This window comes from Eumetopias jubatus, unplaced genomic scaffold, assembly GCF_037043125.1.
Source record: "Eumetopias jubatus isolate StellerSeaLion01/CBP00866 unplaced genomic scaffold, mEumJub1_p1.0 scaffold_1, whole genome shotgun sequence".
NCBI classification, from domain to species: domain Eukaryota; kingdom Metazoa; phylum Chordata; class Mammalia; order Carnivora; family Otariidae; genus Eumetopias; species Eumetopias jubatus.
Window position 1 is genome coordinate 154,534,679 of NW_028274807.1, and position 23,880 is coordinate 154,558,558.

General features: G+C 38.6%; 1 protein-coding gene across 2 annotated transcripts in view; it reads right to left on the bottom strand.

Moving 5' to 3' along the window:
* The window catches only part of CLASP2 (cytoplasmic linker associated protein 2), a 177,864-nt gene extending 154,259 nt beyond the window's left edge, over positions 1-23,605 (bottom strand). For both annotated transcript variants that reach the window (XM_028107057.2, XM_028107058.2), the window contains exons 1-2: positions 23,212-23,605; positions 7,578-7,656 (exon numbers count right to left, since the gene is read on the bottom strand). In XM_028107057.2, coding sequence (XP_027962858.1) covers positions 7,578-7,656; positions 23,212-23,406 — 274 coding nt within the window. In that variant the 5' untranslated portion in view covers positions 23,407-23,605. The remainder of the gene's footprint in view (positions 1-7,577; positions 7,657-23,211) is intronic.
* Positions 23,606-23,880: the final 275 nt, after the last annotated feature.

A 23,880-nucleotide genomic window follows, 5' to 3' on the forward strand; every position in this document is an offset into this window, starting at 1 on the left:
AAAGGGATTAAATACTTGCCCAAAGTCCCCAAAATAGCAAGCTGAAACGAAGATTTAAATAATCCACACAATTAGGTCCCAGTCATAACTATTTCTATTTACTTGTAACTGAGGTGTTGTGTGTGTGTGTGTGTGTGTGTGTTGTAACAATCACACAACAGTAGTATGAAAAAAAAATAGCCACTTCATTCTTGAGAGGTGGAATTTAACTCCAAAAAGAAAATTAATATGTTGACCCAAACAACAGCTCACTTCAATATGAAAAACTAAAATTTTATAAAATATAAACAATGAAAACTTTACACTACATAAACTTTTTATTATAGTCATTAAAAAAAATCCGTGAATTTTTTGCATTAGAATTCCTTTTTAACACATACTCCCTTGGTATCAAGTAGAATAAGATTTTATTCCTAGCTCTACCAGTTATTAATTATATAAACTTCTCCGCATTTCGAAGTTTCCTTGTCTATAAAATAAGGAGGGATGCAGGCCGATACCTCACATGGCTAGTGAGAGGATGAAGTAAAACTGGTAAAAAAAAAAAGAAAAAAAAAAAAGACTTGTGCTAAGCCTGTAATAAGCATTTGGAATAGTCAACAGTCTAAGAATCCTAAAGATCTGTATATAATATAATGACCACTGAATTTTACCATTCAATGTGATGGATAGTCAATAGATAATTATAGGAATCCAAAACAGTGTTTTTACCCTATAGACATTAAGAACTTGTTAAATAAATGAATAGATCAGACTGGAATATGAACAGTGAAATACTGGAGAGATTTAAAGCACAGGCGGTATGTTTTATTCTCTCAGCACTGTATGAGGATGCGTACCATTTTACAAGATGCAAAACTGATGACCAGGTAGCCCAACTATTCTAATACTCTTTCTGTAACTGCATTTTCAATTAAAATTATCTGCTTAAAGAAAAAGCATCTGACAAAGTACAGCATCCTTTCTCGATTAAAACTCTTCAAAGTGTAGGGATAGAGGGTACATACCTCAGTACCATAAAGCCATCTATGAAAAACCCACAGCGAATATCATTCTAAACGGGGAAAAACCAAGAACTTTCCCCCTAAGGTCAGGAACGCGGCAGGGAAGTCCATCACCACTGCTATTCAACATAGTACTAGAAGTCCTAGCCACAGCAATCAGACAACAAAAAGGAATAAAAGGCATCCGAATTGGCAAAGAAGTCAAATTCTCACTCTTTGCAGATGATATGATACTTTATGTGGAAAATCCAAAAGACTCCACCCCAAAACTGCTAGAACTCATACAGGAATTCAGTAAAGTGGCAGGATATAAAATCAATCCACAGAAATCAGTTGCATTTCTATATACCAACAACAAGACAGAAGAAAGAGAAATTAAGGAGTTGATCCCATTTACAACTGCACCCAAAACCATAAGATACCTAGGAATAAATCTAACCAAAGAGGCAAAGAATCTGTACTCAGAAAACTATAGAATACTCATGAAAGAAATGGAAAAATGTTCCACGCTCATGGATTTGAAGAACAAATATTGTGAAAATGTCTATGCTACCTAGAGCAATCTACACATTTAAAGCAATCCCTATCAAAATACCATCCACTTTTCTCAAAGAAATGGAACAAATAATCCTAAAATTTGTTTGGAACCAGAAAAGACCCCGAATAGCCAGAGGAATGTTGAAAAGAAAAGCAAAGCCGGTGGCTTCACAATTCCGGACTTTAAGCTCTATTACAAAGCTGTAATCATCAAGACAGTATGGTACTGGCACAAAAACAGACACCGAGATCAATGGAACAGAACAGAGAGCCCAGAAATGGACCCTCAACTCTATAGTCAACTAATCTTTGACAAAGCAGGAAAGAATGTCCAGTGGAAAAAAGACAGTCTCTTCAACAAATGGTGTTGGGAAAATTGGACAGCCACATGCAGAAGAATGAAACTGAACCATTTCCTTACACTACACACAAAAACAGACTCAAAATGGATGAAATACCTAAATGTGAGATAGGAATCCATCAAAATCCTAGAGGAGAACACAGGCAGCAACGTCTTCGACCTCAGCTGCAGCAACTTTTTCCCAGACACATCGCCCAAGGCAAGTGAAGCAAGGGCAAAAATGAACTATTGGGACTTCATCAAGATAAAAAGCTTTTGCACAGCAAAAGAAACAGTCCACAAAACCAAAAGACAACCGACAGAATGGGAGAAGATATTTGCAAATGACATATCAGATAAAGGGCTAGTATCCAAAATCTATAACGAACTTATCAAACTCAACACCCAAAGAATAATCCAATCAAGAAATGGGCAGAATATTATGCAGCCATCAAAAACATGAAATCTTGTCATTTGCAACAACGTGGATGGAACTAGAGGGTATTATGCTAAGCGAAATAAGTCAATCAGAGACAGACAAGTATCATATGATCTCACTGATATGAGGAATTTGAGAAACAAGACAAAGGAGCATAGGGGAAGGGAGGAAAAAAGTGCCTGGGTGGCTCAGTTGGTTAAGCAACTGCCTTCGGATCAGGTCATGATCCTGGAGTCCCAGGATCGAGTCCCGCATCGGACTCCCTGCTCAGCAGGGAGTCTGCTTCTCCCTCTGACCCTCCCCCCTCATGTACTCCTTCTCTCTCTCATTCTCTCAAATAAATAAAATCTTAAAAAAAAAAAAAAAAAAGGAAACAAGATGAAACCAGAGGGGCGCATGGGTGGCTCAGCTGGTTAAGCGACCACCTTCGGCTCAGGTTACGATCCTGGATTCCCAGGATTGAGTCCCGCATTGGGCTCCCTGCTCAGCGGGGAGTCTGCTTCTCCCTCTGACCCTCTCCCCTCTCATGCTTTCTCTATCTCATTCTCTCTCTCAAATAAATAAATAAAATCTTTAAAAAAAAAAAAAGATGAAACCAAAGAGGGAGACAAACCATAAGAGACTCAATCTCAGGAAACAAACTGAGGGTTGCTGGAGTGGTGGGGGGTGGGAAGGATGGGGTGGCTGGGTGATGGAGACTGGGGAGGGTATGTGCTATGGTGAGCGCTGTGAATTGTGTAAGACTGATGAATCACAGACCTGTACCTCTGAAACAAATAATACATTATATGTTAAAAAAAAAAAAAAGATAGTAGGAAGGGAAAAACAAAGGGGGGGGGAATCGGAGGGGGAGACAAATCATGAGAGACTATGGACTCTGAGAAACAAACTGAGGGTTTTAGAGGGGAGGGGTGTGGAGGGATGGGTTAGCCTGGTGATGGGTATTAAGGAGGGCATGTATTACATGGAGCACTGGGTGTTATACGCAAACAATGAACCATGGAACACTACATCAAAAACTAATGATGTAACGTATGGTGACTAACATAATTAAAAAAAAAAACTATCTGCTTAAAATTTGTAAAACATGAGATCCTTTACTGAATTCAGTTATCATAAACCAGGGTGGGTAATCAGTGTTAAATGTAAATTGTATATATTTTTTTGTTTGAAAAGCTTATTTTTCCACAGTACATGTGCTCACAAAAGAAAATTTAAATATTTTATATTAAAGAAGTATATCAATAGAGCCCATACTCTGTCTGGCACTTTGTCTAAAACTGAACATGAATCTCAATTTTCCTGAAACATCTCTTCACTTTTAACGTAAAAAGGTAAAAATAGCTATAATAACCTAAGTGCACCAACAGAAAAATCACTCACATCAAGTTACATATATCTAGGATTACATTATTTAAAAAAAAACAACCTTCCACACATAATTTAATTCAATTCCTTCCTTTTACAGAAAGGCTCCTAACATGGTTTGGCTAAATTCTAAGACAGGGTAAAACAAGAAAGTTAACCCTGGGACTCTTAGTTTAGTACTATACCCCCTTAAGAGTACACAGATATACTGCCTATCTTATGGAGCTACCATACAAATTAGAAATAGTGTAAGGATAATCTCATATATGTGAAGTAGATAAGGCCTAATAAATGGATGACAAGTAGGCAATATATGGTAGCAGAGTAGTGGTAAAATTTTCCTATTATACCACACTGACTCTCAACTAATAACAAGTTCAAGTTTCACCAAGGAAAATGATGAACATGTAGGGTTCAAAGTGAAAATGATACTGGCTAACATTAATGCACAGAAGTAACCATAAAGAGTAGATTAGAAGATAAAAAAAATTACACATATAAGCCTATGTAGATATACGGAAAACACATACGAAATACGAATAAAAGCAACTTAATGTAATTTATTAAGTATTTAAGGGTATAAGACATGGAGTAAAGAAAACTTCAGTGTAGGGTGAGGTTAATATGAAAAGGTCCTAGATATTGAAATCTGAAGTAAATCTTTTAAAGAGGAAAAAAAAGATTTCTTTCTTTTTTTTTTTTAACTTATTTATGTAGGGGCGTCTAGGTGGCTCAGATGGTTAAGTGAATGCCTTTGACTCAGATCATGATCCCAGAGTCCCGGGATCGAGTCCCACATCAGGCTCCTTGCTCAGTGGGGAGCCTGCTTCTCCCTCTCCCTCTACTGTTCCCCCTGCTTGTGCTCTCTCACTCTGTCAAATAAAAAAATAAATAAAATCTTTAAAAAAAAAGATTTATTCATGTATTTGAGAGACAGAGAGAAGGGTGGAGGGGCAGAGTGTATCCCAAGCAGACTCCACGTGGAACCCGATGTGGGGCTCAATTTCAGAACCCTGAGATCATACAACCTGAGCCAAAACCAAGAGTGGGACACTTATCTGAACTGACTACACCACCCAGGCGCCCCAAGGAGAGGATTTCAAAAAGAAGGAACAGCACAGCAGAAGCATGAACAAATTAGGCCAGAACTAATAAATGACTGAGCAAGTTTCTGATTAGCTAATGTGGAAAAAAGTACTTGCTAAAGATCACTGATAAATAAGGCTATTGAGACGCAGAAGAGACATACATGCTGAGAGAACCAGAACACCAAAGGACAACAAAACAGAAGTTCTGAAAGCAGGGCAGTCCTGGGAGGCAACAAACTAGGATTCTGGTCCCAATACTCCTACTGCCTCATTACGAGCAGTCGGAGCATCAAATCCCATCTGGCCCTCCTTGTGTTCAAAAAATAAGCAAGATACGTAATACCTAGAATTACTGTCAAGCTTAAAATACTATCTGTCACAGCTAATAATAGGGAACTACTACAGGGCAGGGTTACAAACATAAATGCCTACAGTTAGGGACATACGGAAAATGCCAAAAATGAACCAGCTCTAAAAATGGCAGTATTCCGAGCTTGCCGTATCATAACTGATAGTCTCAGTTATGAGGAGACAAGAGGAGATGGGAGGGACTTATGAATCAGCTCATGACCCATTCAAAAGGGAAGCTATGACAAAACTTCAGCCAAAAAGTACCCATAGGAGTGGAAGATCAGGGTTGTCACACTGACCAATTGTTTAAGACAAGTCATAAACATGAATTTTTATGTAAAATGTTCTAATTTTAAATAATGATTCAAAACGTTTTAAGAAAATACATAAGTAAAATGTTTGCAGAGCAGTTTTTAACATCATAGGATTTTTTTTTTTTTTAAAGATTTTATTTATTTATTTGACAGCTACACAGGGAGGGAGGGAACACAAGTAGGGGGCGTGGGAGAGGGAGAAGCAGGCTTCCCACGTAGCAGGGAGCTTGATACAGGGATCGATCCCAGGATCCTGGGATCATGACCTGAGCCGAAGGCAGACGCTTAACGACTGAGCCACCCAGGCGCCCCTATCATAGGATTTTTCAGCAGAAGACTGACACAGTAAAAAAAAAAAATCACCTTTCTAGAGGAGATTCATGTAAAGAATGAATTGATACCAGGTATTGATTAAAAAGGGAAGAATAAAGGGAAACTCACTAAGATGCTTCTGCTAAAAAGATAGCTAAACAAAAAAGTTTACAAAAAGAAGAAAGCAGCAGAATTTAGGGGTATACCAAACATGAATAAAAAGTTGACCAAAGATAATTCAAAAATAAGTGGGAGGCATTATGAAGCATTAACTTAATTCATAAAAGAAAGTCACAAACATCTGAGGTTTCCCTTAAATATTTCTTTTTTCTCCCCTTAAATATTTCTATATAATAGGAACCAAATCTACTCATCAAAGCACTCAAAAAGACACATGAAGGTCACTCAGGTTTAGAAAACAGGTCAAAGTCAACATTGTAATCCTAACCACCACACAAAGAAAAGCATTGTATTAGTATACTATAATGTACTGCAAACACATTACTGTAAGTGCACCTCAAAGTATGGCTGGCAGCCCGGACCAGTCTACAAACTATCTGTGGTAAAAAAAAAAAAAACTGAGAGTGTTTATAAAATAAAATTTTAAAAATAATCTGACCAAAATAATTTTATTTATTGAATCTAATAATAAAAAATTGGGCCTTGTATCTTTTTTCCTTTCACTTTGCTGTAATTTATTTTTATTGTATTTTACAAAATATTCGTCTGCAACAGACTAGCAACAAAAGAACCGGTCCGTCACAGATAGTCTAAAAAGTGGCATTGTAGGAATGCAAACTGGAGCAGCCACTCTGGAAAACAGTATGGAGGTTCCTTAAAAAGTTAAAAGTAGAGCTACTCTATGACCCAGCGCAACTGCACTGCTAGGTATTTACCCAAAGGATACAAAAATACAGATTCAAAGGGGTACATGCACCATGATGTTTACAGCAGCATCATCAACAATAGTCAAACTACGGCAAGAGCCCAAATGTCCATCAACTGATGAATGGATAAGGAAGACGTGGTGTGTGTGCGCCTATATATATAATGGGATATTACTCAGCCATCAAAAAGAATGAAATCTTAACCATGTGCAATGGCATGGATGGAACTAGAGTATACTATGCTAAGTGAAAGAAGTCAGAGAAAGAAAAATACCGTATGATTTCACTTATATGTGGAATTTAAGAAACAAAAACAGATGAACATATGGGAAGGGAGGAAAAAAAGGAGAGAGAGGGAAACAAACCACAAGAGACTCTTAATGACAGAGAACAAACTGAGGGTTGATGGAAGGAAGTGGGTGGGGGGTGGGCTAGATGGGTGATGGGTATTAAGGAGGGCACTTGTGATGATGAGCACTGGGTGTTCTATGTAAGTGATGAATCACTGAATTCTACTCCTGAAACCAATATACCAAGAACTGTATGTTAATTAGAATTGAAATAAAAATTTGAAAAGAAAAAAATAAATGAATAATTAAAAAGAGAAAAAAGGGAAAAAAGTCATGGTGTAAGTTATAAATTTTTAATGTTACAAAAAAAGTAAAAGTTACAGTAAAACATTTTAAAATATGAAGTAAAAATCTAAAAAACAACAGTGTATTTAGTGTGTTTTTTGCTTTTTTTTGGTCTCAAAGGAAATATTTATTTAAATAGGCTTAAACTTTTTTATGTCTAGGCAACCTAAAATGCTAACTAGATCTCTGGGTTGTACAAAATTACATTTTTGCATTCACAGAGAACCAATTCTATTAAAAACAGTGAGAAAAAAAGTCAGTATGTCAAAACCTACAATAATTTTTAGATAAAGTTAACTTACCCATTACTACATAGGACTTAAATCGTGTTGATAATCTGTCCACAAAGGCACTTAAAATTTCCAATCCCATTAATGATACCTACAGATAGAAAGAAATTTTAATGAATACAAAGTACCAATGCATTCTTTCAAATCAATTATAATCACTGACATATAAAGATCTTCATATATTACCAAGTTTTTTTAAAAAATAAGAAGGAGACTGAAGTATTCAGGGATAAACAGCCATGAGGTTAGGGCACCCTATTCTCAGATGGTTCGATAATAATAACAATAATAACAATAATAATAATGGTGTATAAATACGCAGGAAGATAGTGATAAAGTGATTTGGCAAAATGTTAGTAACTGGTAAATTAGGTGAAGGGTACAAAGAAGTTCACTGACTATACATGGAACTTTCCCATAATGTTGAAATGTTTCCTAAATGAAAGTTAAAAATAACAGCACCTTTAATTATACAGAAATTCCAGCTTTTATCTAGGATGGAGACACTGGAAAAAAATACCACTCCCACTGTAACAAGAAAAAGCCAAATAATCTATAGAACCATATCTATTCTTGAATCCATAAGAAAGCTGCAGTTGTAGGATAATCAACTAGCCTGAAATTTAAGGAAAGATAGATGCTCCCAAGGAGAGCTGGGACATAAGCAGTAGGACACATGTGGCAGAGGACAGAAGGAAAATGAAAATGTGATACAAGTGGGTTAAGAGTTCAACTATATTTAACTTGTTAATAGCTGAATATGGGATAGCATGAAAATATATAATCCCTAGTAGCCACAGACACAAAAGAAGAGACACCCATTTTACAGGCTCTTTCTCCACAAACCTCCACTGGACACTCGTGATTGGAAAAAATCTCTCTTGGTTGTCCAAGTCTGACGAAGGGAGCAGCTGCCTTTGTAGGAAAGGCACAAACCTTTATTTTCCCACACTTTTGTAAGAAACAAAGGTATGATGCTACTGAGAGAAAGACAAATACTGTCACCCCAGGACACAGGTAAAAACTCACTGCTGCTGAGCAAAGAGGAAAGAAAAAAGTTCTCTACTTCAGAGGGAGAAGCAGAAAATCATCCTGGGCTCAGATGATTAGAGGTCTATAGTTGAGGAGAGGCAGGACCTCTGATAAAGCCTCATCCCTAAGACTCAAGAACCAAGGGCTCCTAAGACTTAAGCTGGACCAGAAAAACAGAGAACACTCCCACTCGCCACAACCAGGCTAGCAAGGACAGTGTAAGGAGCAGTTTGCCACTGGAGAAGAGAACATGGAGAAAAACCATCTATGAAGCACAGGAAAAAAGGGAGGGTATAAGGTGTTACAAAAACACTGAGTGGCCAACAATTAATTCCACTCCTAGGTATATATCCAAAGGAGTTAAACCAGAACACAAACAGATACCTGTATGCCAATGTTCACTACAGCCTTATTCATAATAGGTAAAGGTGCAAAAGCCCACATGTTCTTCAACTGATAGATAAAGAAAATGTGGGGTATGCACTCAATCAAAAATGTGGTCATGAACAGGACTGACTGGTACATGTTACAACATGAATGAACCTTGAAAATATTGTAAGTGAAAAAAAAAGTCACAAATGGTGAGATGTTGTATGATTAAACTTATAAGAAATGTTCAGACCAAGCGAACCTATAGAGATAGAAAGCAGATTAGTGGTTGCTTAGAACTAGGGAATATGGGGGGATGAGGTGGTATCTGCAAAAGGGTACAGGGATCTTCTTGAGGTGATGAAAATAATTCTAAAATTAACTGTGCTGATGGTTGTGCATATCTGTAAATATACTAAAAAAATCAATGAATTGTACACTTCAAATGAATAAATTGTATATATGTAAATTATATCAATAAAGCTGTTAAAACATAATTGAAAAATCTACTAATAGGCTCACAGACTTAACAGATTCTACAGATGATAAAAGCAGTATCTCAAATTAGCAGGAAAAACATGCACACTTGGTAAGATCGCATTTAGGAATCTATCCCTAAGATACACTAACAAAATTATTAAAGGACATATGAATATTATTCATTGCAAGAGACCGGAAACTATCCAAACATTCATCAATATGAGACAGATTCAATAAACTATAGTACATCCATGCTACAGGGTACTATAATATGTTATTTTATTTTTTTAAAGATTATATTATTTATTTGACAGAGAGAGAGATATAGCAAGAGCAGGAACACAAGCAGGGGGAGTGGGAGAGGGGGAAGCAGGTTTCCCGCTGAGCAGGGAGCCTGATGCGGGGCTCGATCCCAGGACCCTGGCAGACGCTTAACGACTGAGCCACCCAGGTGCCCCACTATAACACTTTAAAAATAAAAATGAGAACTACCCTCCTTAATCCTAATAACCTCCATGATATTGTTTTCTTTAAGATTTTATTTATTTATTTTAAAGAGAAAGAGTGAGTGGGGGGGGGCGGAGGGCTGAGGGAATCTCAAGCAGACTCCCCGCTAAGCGTGGAGCACGACACAAGTCTTGATCTCACGACCCTGAGATCATGACCTGAGCCAAAATCAAGTCAGACGCTTAACCAACTGAGCCACCCAGGTGCACCTCCATGATATATCGTTAAGTGAAAAAACTAAGTTGGGACAATGCATGTATATATACAAAGAGGACTATGTGTAGATATAGTTAGAAATGTTTATTAAAAATAACAGCAATGGAAAAATAATAATAAAAACTATTTTTAATGGTTAGGAACAGGCTATAAGGAATAGAGAAGGAAGCCAGATTATTTTGAATACACTGTATTTGTAGCAATAACTAATTTCATTGAAAACAAAATAAGTGAACCTAAACGTATACCAAATTAGTATTTTAACTATTTCAAGTGATTTTAAAGTTTAGTAATTTGATTATCTCTTTCCAGGGGGATATATCCTAAGAACAAACACTAAACTCTGCAAAAAAGAAACTTCAATGATTTTAGAAATCTTGTTGATTGAAGGAGATAGAAGACATACAGAAGTAGTAAAAAATGCAGTCCTGAAACTAAATTAGAATCACTATGAACTCATGATATATTTTTCTTCAAAATTAAGATAAAACCCATTCTATTCATTGAAAAAAAATCTAGAAACAATCAAACATGTAACAATGAGCTCCACTAGCACTCACATATATACTATTTCCCACTAAAAAGAACCAGAGTTTCTTGGAGAAGTGGCTGATTCCAGAGCAGGAGCAGGAACTAGGACATCTTGTGATACCAGACAGCGAAGATGCTATAAGAGATTACTAGGGTCATGTCAAGATAAGCCGTTTAAGTATTAATAAGGATAATAATTGCATTGTCTTGAAATAACATTAGATATGTTTAAATACAAGAATTCATAATGATAAAAACTATTTAGCCAATATTGGAGGATGCTAGAAGACCACCTTACTATTTCGACAATTAATAAATGAAAGAATCATTTGAACTAAAGGCATACCTCAGAAATACTGTGGATTCTGTTCGAGACCACTGCAATAAAGGGAATATCGCAACAAAGTGAGTCAAGTGAATTTTTTCATTTCCCAGTGCATATAAAAGTCATGTTTACCCTATACTTTGCTCTAGTAAGCATGCAATATCATTAAGTCTTAAGAAAAGTAAATACCTTAACTATAAAATACTTTACTGCTAAAAAATGTTAGCAATTATCTGAGCTTTCAGCAAGTTGTAATCTTTTGGCTGGTGGAGGGTCCTGCCTCAATGTTGATGGCAGCTGGCCAATCAGGGTGGTGGTTGTTAAAGGCTGGGGTGGCTGTGGCAATTTCTTAAAAATAAGACAACAAAAGGGGAGCCTGGGTGGCTCAGTCGTTAAGCGTCTGCCTTCGGCTCAGGTCATGATCTCAGGGTCCTGGGATCGAGCCCCACATTGGGCTCCCTGCTCTGCGGGAGGCCTGCTTCTCCCTCTCCCACTCTCCCTGCTTGTGTTCCCTCTCTCACTGTCTCTCTCTCGTCAAGAAATAAAATCTTCAGAAAAAAAAAAGACAACAATGAAGTTTGCCGCAACAATTGACTTTTCCGTTCATGAATGATTTCTCTGTAGCATGTGATGCTGTTTGATAGCCTTTTACCCACAAAATTTCTTTCAAAATTGGAGTCAAGGTTCTGAAACTCTGATGCTATTTATCAACTAAATATATGTAATATTTTTCATCTTTTGCTGTCATTTCAACAATCTTCACAGCATCTTCACCAGGAGTAGATCCCATCCCAAAAAAAACCATTTCCTCATTCATAAGAAGCAACTCATCTGCTCAAGTTCTATCATGAGATTGTAGCAACTTACATTTTCAGGCTCCGTTTCTTTTTTTTTTTCCCCTAGGTTATTTTAATTCCAGTTAGTTAACATACAGTGTTATATGAGTTTCAGGTGTACAATGTAGTAATTCAACACTTACATCACCCTTGTCGTGCTCATCACGACAAGTACATTCCCTAATACCCATCACCTATTTAACCTATCAGAATATCCAGTGGGAAAAAGACAGTCTTTTCAACAAATGGTGCTGGGAAAACTGGACAGCAACATGCAAAAGAATGAAACTGGACCACTTTCTTACACCTTACACAAAAATAAACTCAAAATGATCAAAGACCTAATTGTAAGACCTGAAACCATAAAAATCCTAGCAGAGAACATAGGCAGTAACTTCTTTGACACTGGCTGTAGCAACTTCTATATGTCTCCTGAGGCAAGGGAAACAAAAGCAAAAATAAACTATTGGGACTACATCAAGATAAAGTTACTGCACAGCAAAGACTCCACTTCTAATTCTAGTTCTCTTGCTATTTCTACCACATCTGCAGTTACTCCCTCCCTTGAATGCCTCAAAGCCATCAACTTCTTCCAAACTCCTGTTTATGTTATGTTGAACTCTTCCCAGGAGTCATGAATTTTCTTGGCATCTAGAATGGTGAGTCCTTTCCAGAAGGTTTTCAATTTACTTTGCCCAGATCCATCACAGGAATCACAATCTAATGGCAGCGATAGCCTTACGAAATGTTATTTCTTAAACAGTAAGACTTTAAAATCAAAATTACTCCATGATCCATGGGTTGCAGAATGGATTAGCAGGCATGGAGACAACAATAATTCTCATTGTACATCTCACTGCAGCTCTTGCGTGACCAGACGCATTGTCAACGAGCAGTCATATTTTGAAAGGAATCTTTTTTTCCTCAGCAGTAGGTCTAAGCAGTGGCTTAAAATATTCAGGAAACCATGTTGTAAATAGATGTGCTCTCCCGTAGGCGCTGTTGTTCTATTTATAGAGCACAGGAGAGTGGATTTAGCATAATTCCAAAGGGCCTTAGGATTTTCACAATTTAAGTGAAGCAGTGGCTTCAACTTAAAGTCATAGGTTGCATTGGCCCATAACAAGAGAGTCACCCTGTCCTTTAAAGCCAGGCATTGACTTCTCCTCTCTAGCTGTGAAAGTCCTAGATGGCATCTTATTCCTAATATAAGGCTGTTCCATCTACATTGAAAATCTGTTGTTTAGTGTAGCTACCTTCATGAATCATCCTAGCTAGATCTTTTGAATAACTTGTTCGAACTTTTATGTTATGGAGATGGCTTCTTTCCTTAAACCTCATGAACCAACTTCTGGCTTCAAACTTCCATGGCTTCCTCACCAATCTCAGCCTTCACAGAACTGAAGACAGTTAGGGCCTTGCTCTGGACGACACTCTGGCTTAAGGGAGTATTGTGGCCGCTTTGATCTTCTATCCAGACCACTAAAACTTTGTCTCTGTATCAGCAATAAAGCTGTGTTGCTTTCTTATCATTTGTGTGTTCACTGGAGTAGCACTTTTAATTTCCGTCAAGAACCTTTCCTTTGCAGTCACAAGTTGGCTGTTTGTCACAAGAGGCCTAACTTTTGGCCTGTCTCAGCTTTTGACTTGCCTTCCTCACTAAACTTAATCATTTCTAGCTTTTGATTTAATGTGAGACACAGGCAACTCTTTCACTTGAACATTTAGAGGCCACTGTAGAGCCTCATTTCAATATGGTTGTGTCTCAAGGAACAGGGAGGCCCAGGGAGAGGGAGAAAAACAGGAAATGGCTGGTCAGTGGAGTGGTCAGAACACATTTATTGATTAAGTTTGCCATCTTGAGTGGGTGTGGTTCCAACAATTACAATGGTAACATCAGAGATCACTGATCACAGATCATCACAACAAACACACTACAACAAAAAAAATTAGAAATACTGCAAGAATTACCAAAATGTGACACAGAGATAACAAAGTAACCAAATGCTGTCTGAAAAAGGGCACCAACTGACTTGTTTAATGCAGGGTTGCCACAAACCTTCAATTTGTGAAAAATGCAGTATCTATGAAGCACAATAATGTAGAGCACAACAAAATGAAGTATGCCTGCCTTTCTATTATAAACTATGCCAATGAGTAACCAAACAGAAGTAAATGGTCTAAATATCTCTTTATAAAAGTATTCTAGTTAATAAGTGAAAGAATAACAAGATTAGAGTATCATTTTGCAAACCCTAATGAATTAAGAAATCTAAACACTGAACATTAATGGTTGCTAACATCATAAAAAGATACTATCATACCTTATGTGCTTTCTTGATGCTATGTGCCTCCTGAGGGGGAAAAAGGGCTGAATCTGATCAAGCTATAGGTTCAACTACCAATTTATAGGAAATACAGAGGAACTAGCAGCACAGGAATGAAATCAGCAAAAACATAACTGTGGGAAACTCTACAAATAAAATCCAAGCATTTTTTTTTAAAGATTTATTTATTTATGAGAGAGAGAGAGAGAACACCCTCAAGAGTGGGGGAAGGGCAGAGGGAGATGCAAGGTCTCCACTGAGCAGGGAGCCTTATGCAGGACTTGATCACAGAACCCTGGGATCATGACCTGAGCTGAAGGCAGACGCTTAACCCACTGAGTCACCCGGGCACCCTAAAATCCAAGAACTTTTAAAAACAGAAACTGAGGGAGAAACAAATTCAAAGAAACTTAATAAACATGTTGACTGAGGTATGGCCTCCCAAAGGTGTCCACATCCTAACCTCCAAGACCTGTGAGAATGTTACTTTATGTGGTAAAAAGAACTTTAAAGATGTGGTAAAGGTCTTAAAGTGGGGAGATAACTCTGGGTTATCTTGGGCCCACAAGACGCCTCATAAAAGAGAGGCAGGAGAGTAAACAGAGATGCAATGACAAAAGCAGTAGTCAGAAAGATTTGAAGGTGCTATACTGCTGGCTTTGAAGACATAAGAAGAGGCCTTAAGCCAAGAAATGCATGCGGTTTCCAGAATATGGAAAATTATCTCCTCAAAGTTCTCTAGAAGAATACAATCTTGCTGGAACCTTGATTTTATCCCAGTGAAACCCATTTAGGACTTCTGACCTCCAAAACGGTAAGAAAATAAACCTATGTTGCTTTAGGCTACTAAGTGTATGGTGCCTGGGTAGCTTAGTTAAGCATCCAACTGTTGTTGGTCTCAGCTCAGGTCTTGATCTCAGGGTCGTGAGTTCAAGCCCCACACTGAGTTCCACGTTGGGTGGGAGCCTACTAAAACAAACAAATAAATATCTAATTTAAAAATTTGCATGACATTTTAAAAACTGGAAATTTGACCCTGCATATTTGGAATTATTTTTTTTACATATGATAATGGTGGTGAGGTTATGTTAACAATTAACAATTTTTTAATAATTTTTTTTAAGTGGGCTCCATGCCCAGTTGGGAGCCCAACGTGAGGCCTGAACTCAAGACCCTGAGATCATGACCTGAGCTGAGATCAAGAGTTGGACGCTTAACTGCCTGAGCCACCCAGGCACTCCAACAATTTTTTTAAAGAACATTTATCTTCCAGACACTAAATCAAAAGTCTCATTGATGAAACAATGTATCTGTGATTTGTGACAAAGTGATGGGGCATGATTAGCCATGGACTGATGAATGTTGTGGGTGGATTTGTTATTTTATTCTGTCTACTTTTACATATGTTCAAAATTCTTTATAGTAAAAAGTTTTTTTAAAAAAAATTACAGGAACTGTGATTCCTAATGGTGAAATGAACATACCCTTGAAACAAAAGAACAACTCAAGGCCCACACTCTTTTACTCAATCTAATTCTGAGAGTCTTAGCCAATGCACCCAAACCAAGCAAAACTAAAGAACTGGAAAGAAGCAAAACTATTATTATTATCTGATATTATTATACAGTAGTCCCCCCTGAGCCCCAGTTTTGCTTTCCACAGCCTGAGTTACCCAAGGTCAACTGTGGTTCAGAAGTAGATAGATAATCCTCTTCAGAAATCAATAATAGCCTAACACTATGTTACAATGCCTACATCACTAAACTCACTTCATTTCATCATTTCATTATCCCATATCATCACAAGAAGGGTGAGTATAGTACAAGGAGATTTTGAGAGAGACCACATTCATATAGCTTTTATTATAGTATATTGTTATAAATGTTCCGCTTTATTATTGCTGTTAATCTCTTATGGTGCCTAACATAAATTAAACTTTCTTACAGGTATGTATGTATAAGGAAAAACATAGTGTGTGTATAGTACTATCTGCTGTTTCTGGCATCTGCTGGGGAGTCTTGGAAATGTATCCCCCACAGATGAGGAGGGACTACCATATGTAGAGAAAACCTAAAAGAATCCACAAACTGCAGAAAAAATGTTTTGAATTACAGGCAGGTTGGTCGCAAAAATCAATATCCAAAATGCCATTTCATTTCAATGTATCAGAAAGCATAATTTTAAAAATAAAAAATAGGATTTATACTCTCAATAACTATGAGAATAAATCTAACAAAATGTGTGTAAGACCTATTTGGAGAAAATAATGAAACATTAATGAGACATATTAAAGAAAACATAGGAGCACCTGGGTGGCTCAGTTGGTTAAGCATCCACCTTCGGCTCAGGTCATGATCCCAGGGTCTTGGGATCGAGCCCCTATCGGGCTCCCTGCTCAGTGGGGAGTCTGCTTCTCCCTCTCCCTCTGCCTCTGCCTCTCCCTCCCCCTCTGCCTCTGCCTCTCCCTCCACTGGTGATCTCTCTCTTGCTTTCCCTCTCTCAAATAAATAAATAAAATCTTAAAAAAAAAAAGCACAAATAATTTTCATGGGTAAAAGAGGTCATTATAAAGATATCCAATCTGGGGCGCCTGGGTGGCTCAGTCGTTAAGCAACTGCCTTCGGCTCAGGTCATGGTCCCAGGATCCTGGGATCGAGTCCCACATCGGGCTCCCTGCTCCGCGGGAAGCCTGCTTCTCCCTCTCCCACTCCCCCTTGCTTGTATTCCTCTCTCACTGTGTCTCTCTCTGTCAAATGAATAAAATCTTTAAAAAAAAAAAAAAAAGAAAGATATCCAATCTTCCCCCAAAAAGAGGATATTCAATGTAATTCCAATAAAAGCCCCAATTTTTTAGTGCAACTTGACTAGCTGATTCTAAAATTCACATGGGTTAGTAAATAAAGACCCAATAATAAGCCAACACATTCCTAAAGAATATGGTGGGTGAATTTAATATAGCAAATACCAAAATTTACCATGGAGCTAGAGACAAATGACTTTCCTGAATTTCCATTTGGACATCTTTCAACTTAGCCTATATCTTGGCTAAGGGTCCTTTCAGTAGAATAAGAAACCATCAAGAAAGAAGAGAAGAAGACTAGAGCTATATTCCAATTTGCTCCCCACCACTTCCTTAGGAACTCAAATGCTTCCATTCAGGTCGTTTATTTTATTTTTTAAGATTTTATTTATTTATTCTAGAGAGAGAGACACCATGAGCAGAGGGCAGAGGAGAGGGGCAGAGGGAGAAGCAGGCTCCCCACTGAGCAGGGAGCCTGATACGGGGGTTCGATCCTGGGACTCCGGGATCATGACCTGAGCCAAAGGCAGACGGCTCAACTGACTGAGCGGCCCAGGCACCCCTCCATTCAGGTCCTTTAAAACATAAAAGCAAAACTAGTGTACGAAATTTCTAACAGGTACATATAAAACACAAAAGCAAGAATAGAGACATATTAAATTATAAATATAAAAGTATAAAACAAAATACTAAAAAAACTAAAAGCAAAAATAACATTTTTTAACATGCAGAAAAACAGAAACTCTAAAAAGCAAATTTGGGGCTAAGACCAAGTTTAAATTTTAGGGTGTTTTAAAGCCATAAAACCGAAACTTAAAAAAATTTATGAAATTTTATTAACCCCAAGAAGTCCCAGAACCTTTAGGGTCATTTTCCCATTCTCTTTCTCACTCTCCCTTTTCACCTCTGAATCAGAAGTGGTTTAACATATCTGAGTAACTAACGTGATGTCAATAAAATCACACGCAAGTTGTTGCCTTGGCTAGAGTTTCATTCAATTCAGTATGTTTAATTTGCCAAATAGTTTAAATCAGAAATGTTGTCCAACAACAAAGCTAAATAAATGCACGAGATAGTAATGACTACTTGCGATTTAAGAACCACAACTAGAATTTCCCATGTAAAAGTCAGCCTAACAACAATTCTTGAAATCTAGGAAGAAGATAAGCTTAATTCATAATCACAGATGTTTTCCACTGTAAGTAGAAAAGAAAAAAAGATATGTATTCTTTGTAACAAGCAGACTTCCTGTAATGCTCCTCTCATTAGGAAATATTAATGGTTTACAGTACATTTTTTCCACAAATTAACTCAGCATCTAAGAAAATGAGTACAGAATGGGATAGACTAGGGGCGCCTGGGTGGCTCAGGCGTTAAGCATCTGCATTCGGCTCAGGTCATGATCTCAGAGTCCTGGGATGAGCCCCACATCAGGCTCCCTGCTCAGCGGGAAGCCTGTTCTCCCTCTCCCACTCCCCCTGCTTGTGTTCCCTCTCTTGCTGTCTCTCTCTCTCTCTCTCTCTCTCCTCTCTCTGTCAAATAAATAAATAAAATCTTAAAAAAAAAAGAATGGGATAGAATAATTGTCAAGTAGAGCTTTGTATGCACAGATCAAGTAAGTAAAACCTGATGGCTTACAAAATTGAAAACCTAAAAAGAAGTAACAGGTTATTTTTATGTAATTATATAATAAAACTATTTCCCTCAAAAAAAGGAGGGAAACAAATGACTTAAAATTAAAGGTACTGATTAATTCTAGATCAAGTGAGCGGGACAAGACAGAAGTATAATCCAATATTTCCACTTCTAGACATATACCCAAAAACAGTTATTCTAAACTGGGGGAGGGGGTAGTACAACAATTATTTCTTGGAGCTGTGCAGCCCAAAGGTACATGGCCATACTTAGCAGCCCTGCTGCCAGCCATTCAAGTAAATGAAAATCCTGTTTGAAATTATCAGAGCCTAGAACTTTTCTTTTGCATGGTTTTAGTACATAAGTGTTCCAGCTGGTAAATCAAGGGACAAATGTGCTTTAATTTAGATTTAACAAACACCGAGAGCCTGCTATGGGTATGAATGCTGGGAGGTGGGTACATACCCTAATGGGAATCTTAAGAAATTCCAATTCCTTCAATTTTCTCAGTAAAGTAGCAAGTAAGGCCATTAGCTGACACTGAATACAGAAGAGATACTGGTAGGTCTGGGGGCGGGGGGCGGGACAGATATAAAATAGTTTGTCGAAGACTGAATGAACTAGAAAATACAGATGATTGCCAGCCACCAATTAGGGCCCCCTTGAAGGTCAGAAATTTAAAATGAAATCAGAGGTTTTGTATTCTTCTCCATCTACCTTTAGTTGCAGATGTAGGCACCACAGGTGTGGAGGTAGGCAGAGTTGCATTAACCAGGATTCCATTTTATCAAATCAGGACCATAAACGAGTATGAACAGGGAGAAGAGAATTAAGAATGAATGCTGGGTGTGACTGATTGACCAGGAAATGTAAGCTCAGACTAGAGGCGTGTGGGATAGTTGGGACAGTTAAAAGCTAACTGGATTGGGGCGGTCAAACTCTTCAATTGGAGTACTCAAGGAAAATAAGGTTCAGGATTTACAGTTCTAGGATATCACAATCACCAATAGTAATGCCACTTGTAAGTCTGAATCCCCAGCAACCACACACCCGTAGTGGTCTGAACTGGCTGTAGTAGCATTTACAGCAAAACTATGTACTGGTACAGCCATCTAGCTACCATTATGGGGCATTTACATACTGAATTCTATTTTATGTCATTACAAATTACATATAATTTTCCTTTTTTTTAGTACAGCTAGGACATTATTAGGATTTTAAAAAATTATGTGTCTTCGGTATTATCTATAAATTTTATTTCAGGATTACAAGGGAGACATTAAAAGAGGGCACTGAATCTGACAGGGTTCAGAATCACTGCCCTAATCAAATTCTCATGCATATATACAAGAAGACAACGTAAAAGAATGTTTACAGTAAAAAATTAAAAACGTGGACATTCTTTATTGTAAGTAAAAAGAATAGGCAAGGTCCATATATAAATAGATCTCAAGTTTTGTTTAAGCAAGCTAAGAAATGGTATATTTTAAGAAACAGAGTTTATAATATACAATCAAGGTGAAGCTGACATTGGAAAGTCTCATCCTTCAAATGGCAAAGGGGCTGTGATTTTGGATTCTGAGAAGACTTGAAATCTTAGCATATTACTTAGTTCAGCACTTCATAGTTATAGAAATACTATTTATTTCTCCATTTTTAGACTCAACTTACTGTTACATTTGCAGATAAACAATATAAAAAAGTAGAACTGATAAATGATAGGATACTGAAGAGTTTTAGAAAAGTAGAGAAAGGGAGTAGGAAAATCTTAACCTCCCTAGGTTCAAGTACTCCTTCATCAATTTGTCGAGTATACGAGAGGTGCTCAAGAAAGACAATTATTCTTAATTCCTCTCTCTCAACCCAACGGGAGGTCCCATTGGCTCTATCACCAAAGCGTATCTCAAAATCTTGCACTTCTCAACATCGCCATCTTTACAGTCCACTCTCCACAAAGCAGCCACCCTTCTACCTAAAACCCTCCACTGACTTTGAATAAAATCCTCTAAGGCTCTTTCCATCTCCCAATTTCATCTTTCTTAATACATCATTCACTTATAAACTCTAGCCATGTTGTCCTTCTTTATGTTCCTCCACAGAACTAGGGCCTCCACATTTGCAGTTTTCTCTGCCTAAATCATCCTTCACTCCTATATTTATTTCATGTCTATACCCAAATTTCACCTCCCTTTCTTGATTACCTGCATCCTGCCCAACATTCCCTATTCCCTTCACTGCTTTTTTTCTCCAAAGCACTTACCACCTCTAACATATTGTAGATTCTAGTTACTCATCTGTGTGTATTCCTCTACCTCCACTAGAATCTAAGTCCACAAAGGCAAGGATTTTGGTTTTCCCACTACTGTATCTGAAGTGCCTAGAAGAGTGCCTGCTCATGGTAGGTACTCAATAAATATCCAAATGAAGCTAAATGAACGAGCTTACTAGTTTTGTTCACAGCTGGATCCTTAGTATCTAGAACAATACCCAACATATAGTATAATCACTCAAATTTTTGGAAGTAATGATGGTTAAGATACTCAAATTCTAAAGCAGTACCAAATCTGAAGAAAATTGCATTTTGTTCAGCATAATTTGAAATTTAAGTACAATTCTCTATTTGTGTGTATGTTCAAAAAATTCCACAATACACTTTTTTCCTAAAGACTTAAATATGTGTTATTGTACCTTGGGTAAAAAATGATGACCTAGTTTAGTAACTTAGTTTATAAAACCCAAGGAAGAAACTAACCCAAATGCCCTCTAACAACGTCAGAAAAGATTTTATATACAGCATTCAGTAGAAAGAAGAGAACTAATGACTCAAGAAGGAGAAAGTAGAATTGATGAATTAATGGCCTTAAGTAGGCAAGAGACCATGGAATCTAAAATTCATGTAGTGGGATTGATACAGTAAGTATAGTAAAGAGATGAGAACCTGGTCAGATCCCTGATGGATTCTAATTCTTAGGGACCAGTTGAAAGGAAAATACAGCACTGAGTAGTAGTGCTTAAAGACATTAAAGAAAAACTGGGATATTGTGGTATTACAGAAGCCAAGAGATGTGTTTCAAGAGATGGGACTGGTCAAATGCCATTCACTGAAGGTACATCTTTAGAGTGAAATGGTCCAAAGCCAACTCACCATGGCTGATGTAGAAGGTGACACGATGGTATAACTGAAGATTGAAATGGTCCAAAGCCAACTCCCTATGGCCAGCGTAGAAGGTGACACCCTTTACTTGGGAAGGGGAGCAAGCATTACCAAAGAGCTGACTTTCTACAACAGCCTATGTTGCAACATAAAATCAATTATCTTGAGTGTGCATATGTCCTCACAGTGTAAGTAAATTTAGCTTGTTTCTCCCAAAGAAATAATAACCTCCCAAACAGTTCTGATATATCATTCAATGTTAACATTTTCTAAAGTTTTAAAAAATAATGAAATAGTATGTAATAGAGCATCAAGGTGGTTAATTCCAATAGGGTTTATTATCCTTGTAAAAGTCAACCCCTTCCAAAACTCATGTAAGTTTCACCATTAAATCTGCATAGTAACTGTAGAGTTTAACTTTCTACTCTAGAAGAATAAAGCTTTCAAAGTACAGCCTATTCGCAGGATTATAAGCATAAATTACTTAGAAAAATCACTTCATCCGTAGATTTGAGCCAGCATTTTAAAGCAACACTGCCACCAGAAGACTAGAAAAAAGATAACTGCTAAAAACTACAGTACAGGCTCATTACAGAATATTTACCTGGTCTCTCAACTTGGCTACATTACAGCCTGCCTACTACCAGCTCTTCAAAATACTCAGTCTTCTTGTAGCTCGTAATTTTTTTTCATCAACTAATCCACTTGGACACGTTTCACTAGGTCACCTACTAGCACACAGGTTTCAAATCCGCAGTCCTCAACTGCAGCAAAACTAACAGGAAGCGTTCAACTACTTTCCGTAGACAATAAATGAAACAAATACATAATGCCCTGGGGTCAGCACCTTTGTATTGGATTTAACGGTAAACTTAATCAGGCAATCAGGCACCTGATTAAGCTCTAAAGATCCCTCAGAGACGAAGAACACAACCTTCTAGACTCAAAATTTTAAAAAGAAAAAAAGAAACAAGATTAAGTAAGATAAAAAGTACTAATTAACAGGGATTAACTTGACACTCTTTTGAACTTAAAAATTGTATCCTAATGTCCTGTCTTGGTTTAATAGTGTTTACAAGATACGTACAAATGCAGAAAGTCTTCGAGCGCTTTCTGTATGTAAAGTATCGATGAGTTGTTAAACAGCTGATTAAACATTGTGTCCTAATGCCAAAAAAACTCCGCACTGTGTCACGGAATCGCTGAATTTGTCATTGTTCATAACTGGGGAAAAACTTGGTCCTGGTGGGAACTAAGTCCCCGGCTCGCGTCCAGGGACCCTTGAGCCTACAGGTTTCCCCTTCATGGGGCGTTTCCGAGGCGCCAGGCGCACCCCGGGGGCTCGCCTGGCTGGTCTCGCACGTCCGGGATTAAAGGGCTGGCCGGAGAGGGCGTGCCCGGCCCGGCCGCGCCGCCGCCGCCGCCGCCGCTTACCCGGTAGTTGCTCGAGCCCACCCAGCCGGTGAGCGCATCGACCGTCTTGCCCAGGCGCCCCAGGTCCTCCTCCAGGTCCGGGATGGCGCCGGAGGAGCCGAGATAGAGCAGCAGCTCCTGGCCGACCTGCAGGCGGCCGCCGACGTCCTTCTGCTGCACCTGGGCGCTGAAGTACTCCATGCTGCGGGGCTCCATGGCCGCCCGCCCGTGAGGGACCAACTTTTGCCGAGCACCGCCCAGCCGCCAGTGCGGGTCCCCGCGGGAACGGGCCGGACGCGCTCGGTGAGGCCGACGCGCGGCTCACGGGGCGCGGCGGGCGGCGGGACTAGCGCCAGGCGCCGAGCGGCCCCCAAACTACTCAAACTCGGCGCCCCCCGCAACACAGCCCGCTTTAGAGGCCGCGGCCGCCGCCGACGTCAGCACGCGCGTGACGTCAGCGCGACGCCGGCGAGCGCCCTCCCCTCCCGACTGCAACTTGCCGGCGGCGGCTGCTCCCGAGGAAGCCGCTGGGCGTAGTGGGACCCCTGGCGGGAGTTGGGGTCGAACTGGATCGGCACCTCACTAGAGGCTGGCCCATATCCGGCATCAACTATCGCAACGTCCTTCCCTCACTCTGTAAAATAGAGAACGCTTCCAAGTTTTCTTCTGCTTTAAGTCAGTACTTAGGAA